General features: G+C 37.8%; 1 protein-coding gene across 2 annotated transcripts in view; it reads right to left on the minus strand.

Annotated features, from left to right (window-relative positions):
* RETREG1 (reticulophagy regulator 1) overlaps positions 1-15160 on the minus strand; it is a 69478-nt gene that overhangs the window by 18739 nt on the left and 35579 nt on the right. Inside the window, exon 1 of one of the 2 annotated variants that reach the window (XM_082309459.1) lies at positions 4051-4149. The exons of the other annotated variant lie outside the window; for it this stretch is intronic. Within the exon in view, the coding sequence (XP_082165585.1) occupies positions 4051-4085 (35 nt within the window). The 5' untranslated portion in view covers positions 4086-4149. Of the gene's footprint in view, positions 1-4050; positions 4150-15160 lie in introns of those variants that run through there. 2 annotated transcript variants of the gene reach the window in all.

The following is a 15160-nucleotide window of genomic DNA, read 5'->3' on the forward strand; positions in this document are numbered from 1 at the left end:
CAGATACAAACTGGTTATCTCCAAGTTTTTTGAAGGCAATTCCAGCACACAAGTTCCTCAACAGAGCGGATTGTGCTAAATGTTGTCACTTTTTGCTGAATGTCCTGCTAAAATAAACAAAATATTCCAACTAAATGTGGGGCATTTAATTGTCCAGCTCCTCTAGACAAGCTCTTCTAAGCAAACTCATCAGCTCTCATGGGAAACCCTTCCTTTGACCTGTGCTACTCTTATCCAGCTCTCCTAAGAACACCAGCTACTCCAGTTCGAGGTCATTCAAAACGTGAAATGTGATCGGATAGTCGAGTGCTGTTAGTCCAAAGTCATGACTTAGTCAATAAGCATAGATTTTTTTAAAATGTCTTTGCATGAAAATGGAGTGTTTCAGTGCCACATAAATACTATTACAGACTTGCTTTCTGTTTAGCAAAGACTATACTGCTATTATTATGTGCTGTTGTCTTTTTACCAAGACAGTACAAGGGCTGAGATCTTCCAGGTCAGCCTCCCATTTGTAATAGAAACTGGTGATGCAGAAGAGACATTTTTATTGCACTGTTTTTGTTCAGAAAAGTAAAGAAGTCTTGTTTCTATCAACAGGAGCATAAAGATCTGTTTGCGTAGCTTTAAAGGGCTCTGCCCAGCTCTTGGAAGCAATTCTTTCACGTTTATTTTTCTCCTGTAAAGACATCTCCTTTAACCCTTTTTCACAAACTCAATTCATTTTCCTCCTTCAGCTTCCACATTCTTCAGCTGGGATACCCCTAGTTCAAGGCCTCTCAAAGTCAAACAGCTAGGAGAGATGAGCTGAACATTCCTTGAGTTGCAGAGCAGCTGCACAAAAAAGGAAAACTGGATTTTCAAGTGCCAGACAAAGAATACTTTTAACCTGCAAAAACATGAAAACGACTTTTTGTGTAATATTACAAGGCAGCTTTAACTCTTTCTGTGTGGAAATTCATTCTGACTCTTTTCAATGGATCTTCATTTTTCTAAGTCCAAGCACATACTGAGAGAGGTCACGTACTATAAGACTGTAGTTCAAAAACAACTGGTTCGAAATCACATAGCTTTCTCTCCCATTTTTATTCAAATCATAAAAGGTCCCTGGCTAACAGTTTACTGCACCATCCTTTTCAATAACAAGCAGACGGTGGCGATCAGAACCAGACAGACATTGTTCTGATAGAGGAAGTTACACGTCGGTATCTCTTTGAAGCACCTACAGCCAGCTGCTTCCACCACTTCAGGACCGATTATTCACAGTACCTTTTATACATTCTTGACCATCATTAGATTCCTCATGAGCTGTCAAATTTTTTTTTTTTTTTAATAAATTATATCATCTTACATCAAAACTATAGGGGACCTGATGATAAAGAATTACTGGGGGAAAATATCATCCTCATGCTGAGCTGTTTTCAGTCCTTGACCTTTGACCACATCTTTCCTCACTGTTCTTGATCTGCTACCGCCCAGGATCATATGACAAAATAAAACAGATGATATGAGTGGGTACCTAATCTTCACAACTCTTAGCTTTTTTACTAGCCTTATTAAGAAGCATTTGTACGTATGTTCATTTGCTTAGTATACATTTAAATTCACCGTATGACTAACAGACTATTGACCAATGCCACATCTTTAACTATGATGTTATAATGTTCATGAAATACACTTGTGACACAACATTACATATTTTCTGAAGTAGGATGTGAACTCAAGAGGGGAGAGGATGTAAGAAGTATTTGGTTGCATCTGAGAAGAAGCTACAAGGAGGGCAGTGTGCTGAAACCTATCAGCGAACACAGCTCATTCTACAGCTTCTACAAAAACACCACCGCCCTCCTTTTTTTAATGTATAAAGCAGTAGCTTTGATTCAGTGTGCCCTCAAAATTACCCCATTATCTGTGCATTTACATTACTATCTCTTCTTTTGCAATTCTAAAATGCATTGCTCCAGTACACTTCCCATATTGCTTCAGTAGAGTTCCCATAGCTCCTCCTTCTGGTCCCTCCTGTTTGACTTGGATCAAAAGATTCTAAGCTCCACCAAATCTCATTAGCACTTCTGTAGAAACGTTCTCCAGTTACATCCTATTTGCTACCACCAAGACAAAAAGGCAAATTAATTTCAGAAAAAATCAGAACCTTTTGGTTAAACTATTTTCTCAAACCTTTTTGCTCAATAGCAAAGACACCAAAGGATGAGGGGCTAGGATCAGGGCCAATTCATTTAATGGTAGTTTCAGAAATGATAAGTGGGGAGAGCAGGCCCTGTTATCATGCTTTTTCAGGTTACTGCTTTAGAAACGTTCATCCTTTTTGCTTAAAAAAAAACCCCAAAAAACCAAAAAACCAAACCAAAACAAACAACTTTGATTCATAAAAAAAGAAGTCTTAAGAGGTTTAGGCCTAGTATTACCTCTATTTAACTACCAAAGCTTGTTACATGCCTTTATAGATAAAGAATTGTGAACAAAGCAAGTTAGATATTACAAAGGTTGTACACCAAAGCTTTTGCATACCAAATTTTGAAATAATTTTTTTTTCAAAATTATTTTTCGTCTCAGCTGGTAAGATTTTCTCCCATCTTGATTTAAAAGAAAAACACAACACATTTTCAAGAAAGGACATGATGCATATCCTTTATAAAATTGATTTAAAAGAAAAAAAAGGTGATGATGATCTAAAACAGCTTTTTTTTTTTTAATGTGTCATGCATATTGCTGTCTTCCTGTATTGAAAAATATACAATTTTACAAACTGGAGATCCAGCTAAACATTTTTTAATAAATAGCAATTAACACTGGTGGCATCAGTAATGAGTCAACATTTCCTTAAAAGAAAAGAAAAAAATGCTACCTAATGCTACTACAATTACTTTTAATCTATGTCATATATAGGGCACAACTTAGATCCCTGCAAACGGAAATGCGTAGGTGACCCCACCCTTGTAGAGACCCAGTTATACCACTGGGGATCCATTCACCCACACTCATCCAATTAGGTGACCATGCCTGAATATATTGACCTACAACAGACAACCAGAGATGTCTTCTGTATTTCACCTATCTTACAACAACACATTGACACACATATTGGAAAGACATCCACATAAATGTTCAAATTTAAATCTAACTAGAACTCAAATCCAAAGCCATAATGAAATGCTCACTTCTGAATCTTGGAATTTCTTAAATTTGCATCTATATTCTGGCATTTTGTTAACTAACTTCTAAAAAAAATATGTCTGTTTCCACATACATGACATTTTTTTTTCCAACACCAAATATTTCATTAACACCATTTTAGAGCCAACATTTTGATTAGCATCAAGACAGTAAAAATTGCAAGTATGGAAAGACCATGTGGGCTTTAAGAAGCCTAGATTATAAACTCTGTCATAGCCAAACATCAGTAACATCTACTTTTAAAATACCTATTTTAAAATCTATTTAGCTGAATTTAATTAGTGCCTTTATTTCATAGGAATGTGCTAGATCATATTTGAGAAAATAATATTTGTTAAATTGTTATTAAGTTTTAGATCCAACTATTTTCTTCTTGTCCTGACCATTGGTTTTAGAAGCTAATTAAGATAAAACTTAAACTTCAGAAAGACAGGCATACCTCAAAGGGACACAGTGCCCTATCTCATAGAAATGAGTTATGGTTCTGTCAGTAACGTGGCTCCAACTAAACTATTTGTGTCTCTGACATTTTGAGGCTTGTAAGTTGTCCCATGGTTGGGAAAAGTGACTAGGTAGAAACCACCCAGTATTTTCTTCCCTTCAGCTTTACTTTAAGAAATACAGAGGAGCTGTACAATTTAACCTCTATGCAGACATTAAGATCTAATACTCCTCTCCTAAGAAGCCTTTGGATAGCATTACAGGCAAAACTCTCAAGAGAATTAGATGATCTGTTGCAATGCAGAGAAAACTGATCTTCGGCTAGGGAACTCAGGAGAGCACACAGATTAATTACACAAAGCCTCGGTCCGTACTGCGCTGCACGAGAAGGCCATCAGAATCAACGTACAGTACCTTTCATCTTGTCCCAGATCCTCACTGTCTGGCATTTCAGATGTAAAAAGGAATTCTCTCTCTCTCTACACCAATCTAGATAATCCAGGCAATGATCTTCTAGTCTGTTTTGTGTTTTAGAGGCGACAACCCGGGCACCTGTCCTGTTTGCTGCCGAGAAGAACGCTCCTTGCTCAGAGAGCAAATGTTTACAAGACATCCTAAGTGCCTGCTGGTCTTGAATGAAGTTCAGAGCGTTCAGCTTTGATTGGCCAAGGCTATAAATAAACAAGTCGTGACTCACCTCACACACTATGACAGGGTGTTTAGTAGCAAGCACAGCCAACAGCAAAACATTTTTTTTCTTCTAGTCATGTGAGGGAGAATCACCACCCAGTTAGTACATTTTATTTTTCTGCGGAAGATTTCCAGTGGAAGCAGCGTCTCCCATTTTTCTCAGGTGTAAGTGAGCAGCAACCAAAACGACAGGAAGCTAAATGACACAAACTTTATAGTAACACACTTAAAAATATAAGAGCAAAGAGTTTACTGCAACTGTAAAAATATCCTTTTTTTTGTCCCCACAAAGTGTCAGTCACAAGCTTTCAGAAGAAGCAAAATTCTTCTTTATTGACTAAATTCACAGATGAAAGAAAAACTTAGCAATTCTTTTAAAATAATGAATACAAAAATGAGTTTTCAATAAAGATTAATTGCATTGGGTTTAAGTTCTGCTTGTGGCAGACAAGCTTGGAATCAGTCTCAGCTGTCATAGGGATACCAGCAAATTGTACTGGAAGAGTCCTCAAAATGAAAGCATGCCGACAGGAGGAGGTTTTCTGCCAAAATACTTCTAATGCCTCTGTGAACAACCTAAAGTGAATTGACAAATTCACTTTCCTCGTATCGCTTTTTGCTGCGTGCATGACAAGGATTCTGTCACTCCAGCTACACTAGCTACGTCTCTATTAATTTTCAACACCCCAGCAACCTTATCTGTGTTGATGAAGCTTTGTTGTGCAGCTCAAGACTCCAAGGATCACATATGTAGGTTGTTCAGCACATTGCTCAGCACTGCTCCTTCACGTGGCTTCCTTCTTCCATTAAACCTATTGTTTTTATTATTTTCAAACAAACATTACATCCAGAGATATTCACTTAGAAATCTTTTTTTCTAGGAGGGAAGCCAGCAAGATTTAGACCTGCCTCTCCTGCGTGAGATAGTAGGAATTGTCCCGGGGATGTCACATCTTAAAAATAAATTAAAAAAAAAAAAAAAAACAACCAAAAAAACCCACCAAAGCTGGAAAAAAAGATATGTCAGATTAAAAACCAACCACCCCATGTCTTTGATTTGTTAAGCTGTATTTGGTGCACTGTGGGTAATGTGTCATTTGCTGAAAAGCTGCTTAACATTCAAAACTACAAAGGATTCTATCCTTTCGTCTCATTATAATACAAAATGCTTCAAAATGACTGGTAAGATCTAGATAAAAATTGCAAAAACTCCCCAAACCATACAATCATAGGTCTATTCTTTAAATTGCATGATATATACTTTTTCTGTGAGTATCTGAACTAATAAAATGACCTCAGGAAACAGTGAGAAAACAAAAGAGGAAAGCTGCCTATCTGTGAATGACAACTTCCTTAACGCTTCTCCCAACATTCCAGTTGGTTCCTTTTTCCTTTTCTTAATCTCATCCAATCCTCTGTATTCATACCTTTCCTCAGTCTTTCACAAGACATGTTCTTCCTGAAGCAGTTTAATCATACTGGACTTTTAAAAGAAAGGAGGGAGAAGAAAAACAGGAATAAAGTCCTATGTGTAAATTATGCAAGGCAATATATAAATACTTATTAATAAATGTCCTCTGCCTTACTCAACAGAGACGTTCCATGGTCACCTATACCTGCATATTCCAATATCATCCTCTCTTCTTTCTTTTCTTTTTCTACTTCTGATAGTTATAGCTGAAATAATTAAGAGCTGAATTTCCTTCAAGCTTACCCTGAAACAACATACCTGCTAAATTCAAAAATCTCATGTAAGAAAACAGTTTTGTCTGACAGCTTCATTTTCAGATTAAAATTCTGAAGTCCTCTAATTAGGAAAAGAATCAAAAGAAATAACTGAAATCTGCAAACACACAAAAGCATCATACAAAATTTAAATGTAGCATCAAAAATGAAAGCAAGTAAAACTAAACCCCTCATACAACTTGAGTTGCTTTTGTTTGTTTACACACATTGCAATCTAGTCTTACAAAGCCACATGCATTTACTGTGTAAAATTGCCTTTGCACAAAATATTCCTTTTTAATGTATTCGATGATCACACTCAGGAGCTGAAAAGCTTTCAGTATCATGGCTATCCCCGTATTTCAGTCTTGAAACTCAATGTACCCCAAACTCTTCAAGTACAACTTGGGACTGTTCATTTCTTTGTCACACTCTTTACACAGTGCTCACTGCTACAGCAGAAAAATGATTCACTGTTTACTTCTACAATTCCTTAGAACTCTTCGCCAGCCCTCAGTGAGGTACGAAGGATAATATCACCTTATTTACTTACTGATAAGTAAGTCCTGGAAAGATTAGGTTCAAAAGTGTCTACTAAATGAGTACCTAACTGAAACGTTAAGGACCTGTTAACTTGGAAGTAGAGCATTTATAAAACACTTCAATACTAAAAGACTAGTTTCTACCGATATCAGTGCTTATCATTTTTGCAAATCAGACTTCACAATAGCATGAGCGCACAATTAGCGGAACCGCAATCATACTGAAGTATTTTGCTGAGTATCACAAAGACGACTATCTAGAAAATTCACCTCAATTTTTTGATCAGTCCAAATTCTCCACACCCAAAGGAAATAGAGCTTGTATCAGCCCATCTGGAGGTTTCCAGCGGATCTGGCTCCAGACTGTTTCGCAGTCACACGCAATGGAATGAGCTCTCCAAGTACACTTGGGTTGAACCGCAGAAGGTGAGCAGAAGTACTGTACTGAACCAGGCCAAAGGGCTTCTGGCATCTCCTACTGTGTCCACAAGCGCAGCCTAGGGAAAAATGCATTGCTGCCTTCTCCAGATAGTCCTCCAGCCTCCAACTTGTGGCTCATGGGTTTCCTGAACCAGCAGTGATGTCTGTGTTTTTAGCTCTGAGTGGATTTCCATCCTGTGATAGCATCTATAACATCTTGTGGCAAGGACTTCTGCAGCTTAACCACATGCTGTTTCAAAACAAAAAAACCCAACCAAACCCCACCCAATTTTGTTTGCTCTGATCTAAGCCACTTGAACTGATTTCTAAAAAGTCTTATACTGGAACAGGTAGATGACAGTTCTCTCTCTTTAGCTTTTCACAGCTGTTTATAATTTTTACAGACCATTATCATATTCTTCTTGATGGGCCTGCAGAATTGAAAGGTGGAGCTGCCTAGAAAAGAGCTCGCTTGGTATCAGAATTGCTAAAAATCAGTTTTAAACTTCTGCAACACGGAAAACTCAAAGCGACTACAAATGACAGAATGGAGGAAGGAAAAGCTCTTTCCCTACCCATGTTATTTTTCAGGGAGGTTCTTACTTCCTTGCATAGTTGCAGTTAACGCTACAACCTTCTAAATTGCAGGGGACTTTGGTCAGTCCCCTCTGTGCCTTGTAAGTTCCTTCTTGCCACCTCTGAGGCCTCACCTCACATGACTAATCCTGCTCTTCTCAGCAACCTCTTTGCTTGAGCTGCCATCTCCCAGCCTTGCTATGTCTCTCTCACTTCTCACATCCAGCATTTTCTGAAATTTTCCCTCCCCTTGGCTCCGTTGGCTCCTCAACAGAAGAAACAACCCCTTCCCCCTAGCCCTGTTATTTCTGAAAGGAACATGAAAGCACTTGACTTTGTAATCAAAAGGAAAAAAATACTATTCATCACATTCTGCTCTTGGTCAGCTCATTCAGCTTGCTAAGTCCTATTTTGCTCACTTGCTTCATGCATGTAAGCTGTTGCACGCCCTGAAACATCCTCACTGTTCTTTTCCAAACTCTTCCTACATTTACTATAACTGATTTAAGGTGCGAGAGTCCAGAGATGTACGCTATTATTCCCAGCGAGGGCATACTATTGATTCACACATTTTGACCCTTTTTGTGAGTTGCTCCTCATGCTCTGTTGGCCCTCGTTACCAGCGTTTTACACACAGTTTTCCAGAGTACACGGTGGTCTTTATTTTATCTGGATAGCTTTAAGAATCAATCCTTCTTACTCCTGTTCATCTCCATTACCCTGTTCTTCAACTAAAGACACCTCCTCTAGACCTTTCTCAAAACTTCCTTGATAGCTGGTAAGTAACGGCTCCCTTCACCAACAGGTATTAAGATACCCCAAAAGAAGTGCTGGCACGCAGATCAGATGCCTGACATATTGGTTGATCAGGGAATCTCACCAGTTTTGCTTTTGCTGAGCACTGATTTGAACTGAACATGTATCATAATTATCAATTAAATGGCCTTCCCCCAAACAGTATAGACATCTGTGTGAAATTTTCCTTTTACAGGCAGGCACCAAAGACTTCAGAGGAAGTCATCAGCAAGAGAAGAAAAATAAAAGCTACGTTCTTGCCAGAGACAAGGAAGCAGGCTTACTGAGTAGCCGAGAGGATCAGAAATTGCGTCGGATGTGCTGTTTTACGTACGCCAATACTGAAGATGCTCAAGAGCTTTAGCAGGCAGGTGAGAGGCAGCGTGCTGTCCATGTGGAGTGCAAGGGGGATGATCCGGCATTGCGTGCTGGATGCTGTACCCCACCCAGTCTGCCAGCCTTCGAAGATTTTAATTAGCCAGCCTGTGGCATGCTATAGCTGGTCGACCAGCTCCAGAACTAGCTACAAATCACTGCCACCTTCTACATCTCTCCTCATCTAAAAGGAGAGTAAGGCAGTGCTTTCAACATATGACCCGTTCTAATTATTCAGCTATGAACGAGTCTCACTTCTAATAACATGGATGAAAAAATAATGAACACCATACTGTGCACTTAAAGACATCCTAAAAAACCGCAACTGACTCACAGCAAAAAAAAAAAATCACACTCCAAAAAGAACATCCAGTTTAGTTCATATTTCCAGAAGGAATGGAAAGTCTAGTATTTTATTTTTTGTAGGTGGTTTATGCTGATATTATTTTCAGCAAGAGCTAAGAAGTAAAAATTACCATCATTGTCAAAGGCATGCTTAGGATTAAAACCAATTTGAAGTGCATGTTTCTGCTACTGAAAAAATTAATATTAATAACATACATGAGGTCCCCTAAAATGGAATATTTCCTCCCCTCCTTTTCCAATATAGAAAAGTGAATATACTGGTCACATCAGTGTGTGTGTGCAGGCATCTGTATATTAATGTATTTATAAGCACACACACGAAAGTATACGTTTTAATGTATTTCATCGATTTGAAATACATGCCCAATTTTCCCATATTTTCAACATCCAAATTTGTTTGATATGATATCTGTCTCAATTCTTTCTGACTATGTAAAGCTGACTTCAAATTGCAAATGCTTATTATATTTACTTAACTTTGCGATCTCTTCATACACTATGAGGTATACATAGCAGGCTTGTTTTAGAAGAGCGGAAGCCTTTCATACAAGTGTAAATGAAAATCATTAAGATAGACCTGCTGAACATGCTCAGTTCTGTGCTGGGGTATTACAGGAGGTATAACCTCAACCTGGTAAGCAGTGTGCTAAAAAATCTTAAGACACCTATTACACACAAAACATATTTTTGTATTTATCTGTACCTAGGACTAGGAATGGCAAAAAAATAGATTAGAGGGGAAGAAAAAAAAAAAAAAAACCCACAAACTTTCAACAGTCGAAGACCAACAAAAGCAAACAAAATAAGCACTCAGGAAAATTTTTCTCTCTTCATGGAATCCTGCGTATTATGCAGGACTCTTCTTTGTACCTGGACAAAAAAACTAATTGTTAAAACATTTTTTAAATCACAGTCTGCATATTCAGAAAAAAAAACCCAAACCCCAGCATTCAGGTTTGACATAAAAAAGTTACGCAACATTCAAGAAGCTAAACAAGATACTGCATGCAAGAAATATTTAATTGGCAGAACAAAGCATATGAATATGTGTTTTTAAAGAATCATAAAAAATTGAGTATGAAAGCAACATGACTATCAACAGACACCAAAACTTGATTTGTATCAGCAACAATGAATTGTCACTGAGGTATTAGTGTTTCATCATAAAGCACACATAATGATGCATGAGACTACTTCCAAGTTTTCGAACACGAGCAGAAAGAAGAGTTAAAGGAAGTAAGAGACACTGCAGCTGCAGTTTAGAAAGCAAATAACTACATTTTAGTCACATGAAGGTAGCAAATCTTCCTCTGGTACAAATATAATAGATCATGCTGGATTTGTGTGACAAACAGAGAAGAGCTAGAGACAGGGCGGAAGAAGATCTTACCACTAAGGGTGAAAATCTCAACTGCTCTGGGACTTTTTGGCCATGGGATCTTGTTAAACAGCTATAAAAGAAACAGATTTTGGAGGGGGGGAAAAGCCACATAGCATATCACCTAGCAATGATCTGAGCAATTTCTAAAGATAACTGAGTATTTTTCTGATTTTTTCTAGAGACTCTTTACATACTGTTTCACGAAATTATTTTGTTTACTATACCACATTTCCTATTTACCCTAAGACCTACAAAGGTACTTATGTACTAGTAATTCAGTAAAGTCACATTAAAATGCATTTTTTTTTTTCCTAGGCACACCTGCTACTCAGGATTTTCAAACCTGCCCCTCCACCTGTCTCTTGTGGTTTGTAGCATTCTGAATCTGTTTCTTCTCAGCAATTGGTTTCTTCCCCCACTGAAAAGAAATGAACTATATGAAAGGCAAACCAAATAGCAAGATAGGTATACAATGAAATCAGCTTGCATTGAACATCTTGGTCAAAATACTGAAAATACTTAAGAGTGCACGAAGAATTGAAAATATTTTTCAGAAGTGTTGATACAAAGAGTTGAATCACAAACCTGAGAAGTTTGTTGTGTTTTCTAATATAAGTATTAAGCACAGCACAAAACAACACAAGAAAAACAGACTGCCAGCAAGCTACCAAGAAAAGGAGAATATTTAGAAGACAGTTCTGTATGTAGTTCCATTAAGAACGTAGGAAGTCACTCAGCTACCTACAATCTCAAAGATTATTAGGACACTCAGAGCCATGTACTGACAATCCCTTCGCCTAAAAGACGTTGCTGTTATGCTCACAGTTTGCTAAGACAACCCACCATCACTTTGATGCTGCTATCATCCTATGAAGAAGAGGATATGAGCCAGTTTTCCACCTAATCATATAATTTATTCTTCTGTGCAATGTAAGAAAATCTCACCAGCGAGTGGTTAGTGCAATTGCAAGTCACAACTAGATTGTAGTCCAGGTCACCAGTCCTGAATTAGACCTTACAAGCTTAGGGACGAATAACTTCAGGACTTCAAGTACATTATAATGGAAGCATAGCATATAGTTATATATTATTAATCATTTTCATCAACATCAGCCCTATTCTTATGTCACAGCTCAAAGAGCCAAAGTTCTTGATTAATATTCCGCATTGCTAGTCAAACGTTTTCATACTAAATATAACTTCATCTTCATTCCTTCAGGGCCACAGAGTTTTTCAATGCCTATATAATGAAAGTTAGACAGATTACCAAATTATACTGCTAACTTTTCTCATCAACTTACTATCTATTTGTTGTTTTACTGTGTGACAGAGATAAAGTCTCTAGTGTTTAATATGCCTCATGGTAAAATTTCAGTAATATTCTCTCCCTTTAACAAGAGCTTTTTTCATTAGAATTATCTTTATTCAGCCTCACTGTGGTAGGTTGTGCAACTGTGACATAAAAAATATTAGATTGTCACTAATATGAATCAGTTGCATGGACATATTTTTATCTGATGGAGCAATGGGTAATTTGTATGCTATCTGTCACTACTTTCCAACTTCAACACATGTAAAAGCACATTAGCAAATCTGATCTATTAGAATGAAAGCAATGAAATGTAAACTGATATAAGCAAAGTTTAAAGTATTTACAAACTAAAACAGATCAGGGAAAATAACGTCAGAGTGCATGCCATTTTAGAAGGCACATACTTGTGTATGTAGATCAACCAGCTTGGTTAAAAAAAAAAAAAAACAACCAACAACAAAAAACAAACAAAACCAAAAATATAGGAACACCTCACCACAGTTCATGTTACTGTTTAATCTCACATTATAGCTCTACCAGTTGGAAACAGAAACCAGACATATAACCTTGTTAAATGCCAACATCAAAACTTAAAGAAAATACTCCTGCATAATACCACAGGCAACAACATACAAGGGTAAGATAGGCAATAATGCGAAATAGCAGCAAGAAATACATTATACAAAGCAATGGTATGCTTCACACGATGACGATTCATATACACACGACTGCAGACTTGATAGGATGGTTAATTCTGAGATGCATTGATGAAAACAAAACTAACTTTACCCTGGAGTAACTGGAGTGTCTGATTTCTTACCAGAGTTTCTCCAAAGTAAATACTTGTCAAACCACAATCATTCTGCTCTTTTAACATCTGTCCCTCTGTGAATAACTTCAAATTTAAAGCTATGGAGGGCAATGAAACACCACACAGCTCCACAGAAAAGGCAAGGGGGCAGCCAAGACTACAAAAGAGAACTCAACCTCCTCCCGCAATCATACCTATCCCCAGAAAAACCTACAGAGCTAAACGGCTCTTGGGCTGACAGAAGTCAAGAAAGAGACCAGGAGTGATGATCAGTGAAGACCTTCAGCCTAACCTGTTTGTCATCAAGGGCACAGGCAGACCTGGGATTTATAGGAATCCCCTGAACTGGTTGGGCGAGCGCTGCCAGAACACTCAGCCAGAAGCGCTGCGCTCCCGATAACCTTCGCCCTGCCGTCAGAGGGTGATAACACGCGTGACATTTTGCTGAGAGGCTGACAGCAGTACTGGGAAGCCGAATTAATTTCAGTTATCTAGACTTTTATCTCAAAGTATAAAAGACACAAATTTTCCTTTCCCTGTCCCTTTACTATTAATTTTTATTTAAATTAAATCCATTTCATAAGGTGGTTTAGAACACATGTATAGAATATCTTGTTTTGCACAGCACAATAGCAGCTCCTATCACTGTTAAAACTTCCTTTGCCCTCATTTTTCATGGATGTCTAAAGATTTCCAAAGAAATCTTTTTGTTAAGCTCTGGGAAATACATTTCAATAGTAGATTTTGCTGCCAGAAGACTGAAAAATTAAGCTTTCAATTTAGAAGTTACTTATTCATACATGTATTTTATCTATATAAATCTGTAAAATGTCGTGGTATTTTGTCACAGCTTATGCTGCTTCCTTTAGAATTGTGATCTCCAAGATACCTATAAGAAAGCATCCTTTGCTTTGAAAAGCCTTCTCTGCTGATATACAGATCATAGACTATCTCAAGTTGGAAGGGACCCATAAGGATCATTGAGTCCAACTCCCTGGATGTTCCTATAGAGGAGGAAGAAGGGTGAAAAAATAACACTCTACTCAGACTTTTACTTTAGGTCCAGTGAGGTTAAGTTAGAAAAGAAAAGAAAGGAAAGGAAAGGAAAGGAAAGGAAAGGAAAGGAAAGGAAAGGAAAGGAAGAAAGGAAAGGAAAGGAAAGGAAAGGAAGGAAAGGAAAGGAAAGGAAAGGAAAGGAAAGGAAAGGAAAGGAAAGGAAAGGAAAGGAAAGGAAAGGAAAGGAAAGGAAAGGGAAAGGAAAGGAAAGGAAAGGAAAGGAAAGGAAAGGAAAGGAAAGGAAAGGAAAGGAAAGGAAAGGAAAGGAAAGGAAAGGAAAGGAAAGGAAAGGAAAGAAGAAGGAAAGGAAAGAAAAGAAGAGAAAAGAAAAGAAGAGAAAAGAAAAGAAGAGAAAAGAAAAGAAGAGAAAAGAAAAGAAGAGAAAAGGAAGAAGAAAAGAGAAATGAAGAGAGAGGAGAGGAGAGGAGAGGAGAGGAGGAGGAGAGGAGAGGAGAGGAGAGGAGAGGAGAGAGGGAGAGGAGGAGGAGAGGAGAGGAGAGGAGAGGAGAGGAGGAGGAGAGGAGAGGAGAGGAGAGGAGAGGAGAGGAGAGGAGAGGAGAGGGAGAGGAGAGGAGAGGAGGGAGAGAGAGAGGAGAGGAGAGGAGAAGGGAGAGAAAAAGACTGTATTTGGGAAATATTCAGAGACTTTAAATACATCATCTTTCAACTACTTTTCAGGTATCCTGCATTTCCTCTCCCACCTCATTTCAGTGACTGACAAAGAAAGCCCCCAGAAGACTAATTTCCATATGCTAAAGTTATTCTTTACAAAAAAAAAAAAAGCCTCTTTAATATGTTTTTTTGTTTGATTACTAATTGATGAAATAAATATTTTCCAAGGTAACATCTGGAAGGGTTTTGAGCAAACTATTTGAAACTTTAAACAAAAAATTCTGTTTATGCGTCCTTTTCAGAAACTTCTATGTATTTCTGTTTATCATCAGATTAAGGGAGTTTTCAGCTGAATTCCCATGTTTTGATACTTTTATTATCATACAAAATATCTAATTCAGCTAACAAGTTAGGACAGAAGTTGGCAAGCTACGCATCCTAGGAAAATTTGTCTGCTTATGGTGAACTCAAAATGGAAACAGTTTTCGTTCCTGTACAGCCTTGACACGAGAACTTCATAAAGTAATTGTTCAGACACATTTGGACTCTTTGCTAGCAATACGCAAGACAATGGTCTTACGTTGCTTTTGTCTCAGTTTGTGTTCTAAGAAAACATATACATACATTCAGCTAGAAGTTCTTGAAAATGCTTAGAACAATATTTTTTTTTAAAGATCAGACGCGCAAACCTCAGATATTACTGCTCTGATTGATTTTATTACTCTGATCTCATGCCTAAATGCGTAAAAGCAAGTTCTTAAGGTACACATTGACCTTGCAACTTCCATGGAATTGTGGTGGTAGCAACAGGACACGCAGTCTAAAATTGGGCAACAGCTCTCTCACAAGCCCTTCTGGATTTC

The sequence above is a fragment of the Platalea leucorodia genome (genome assembly GCF_965183815.1).
Source record: "Platalea leucorodia genome assembly, chromosome: 1".
In the NCBI taxonomy this organism is placed as follows: domain Eukaryota; kingdom Metazoa; phylum Chordata; class Aves; order Pelecaniformes; family Threskiornithidae; genus Platalea; species Platalea leucorodia.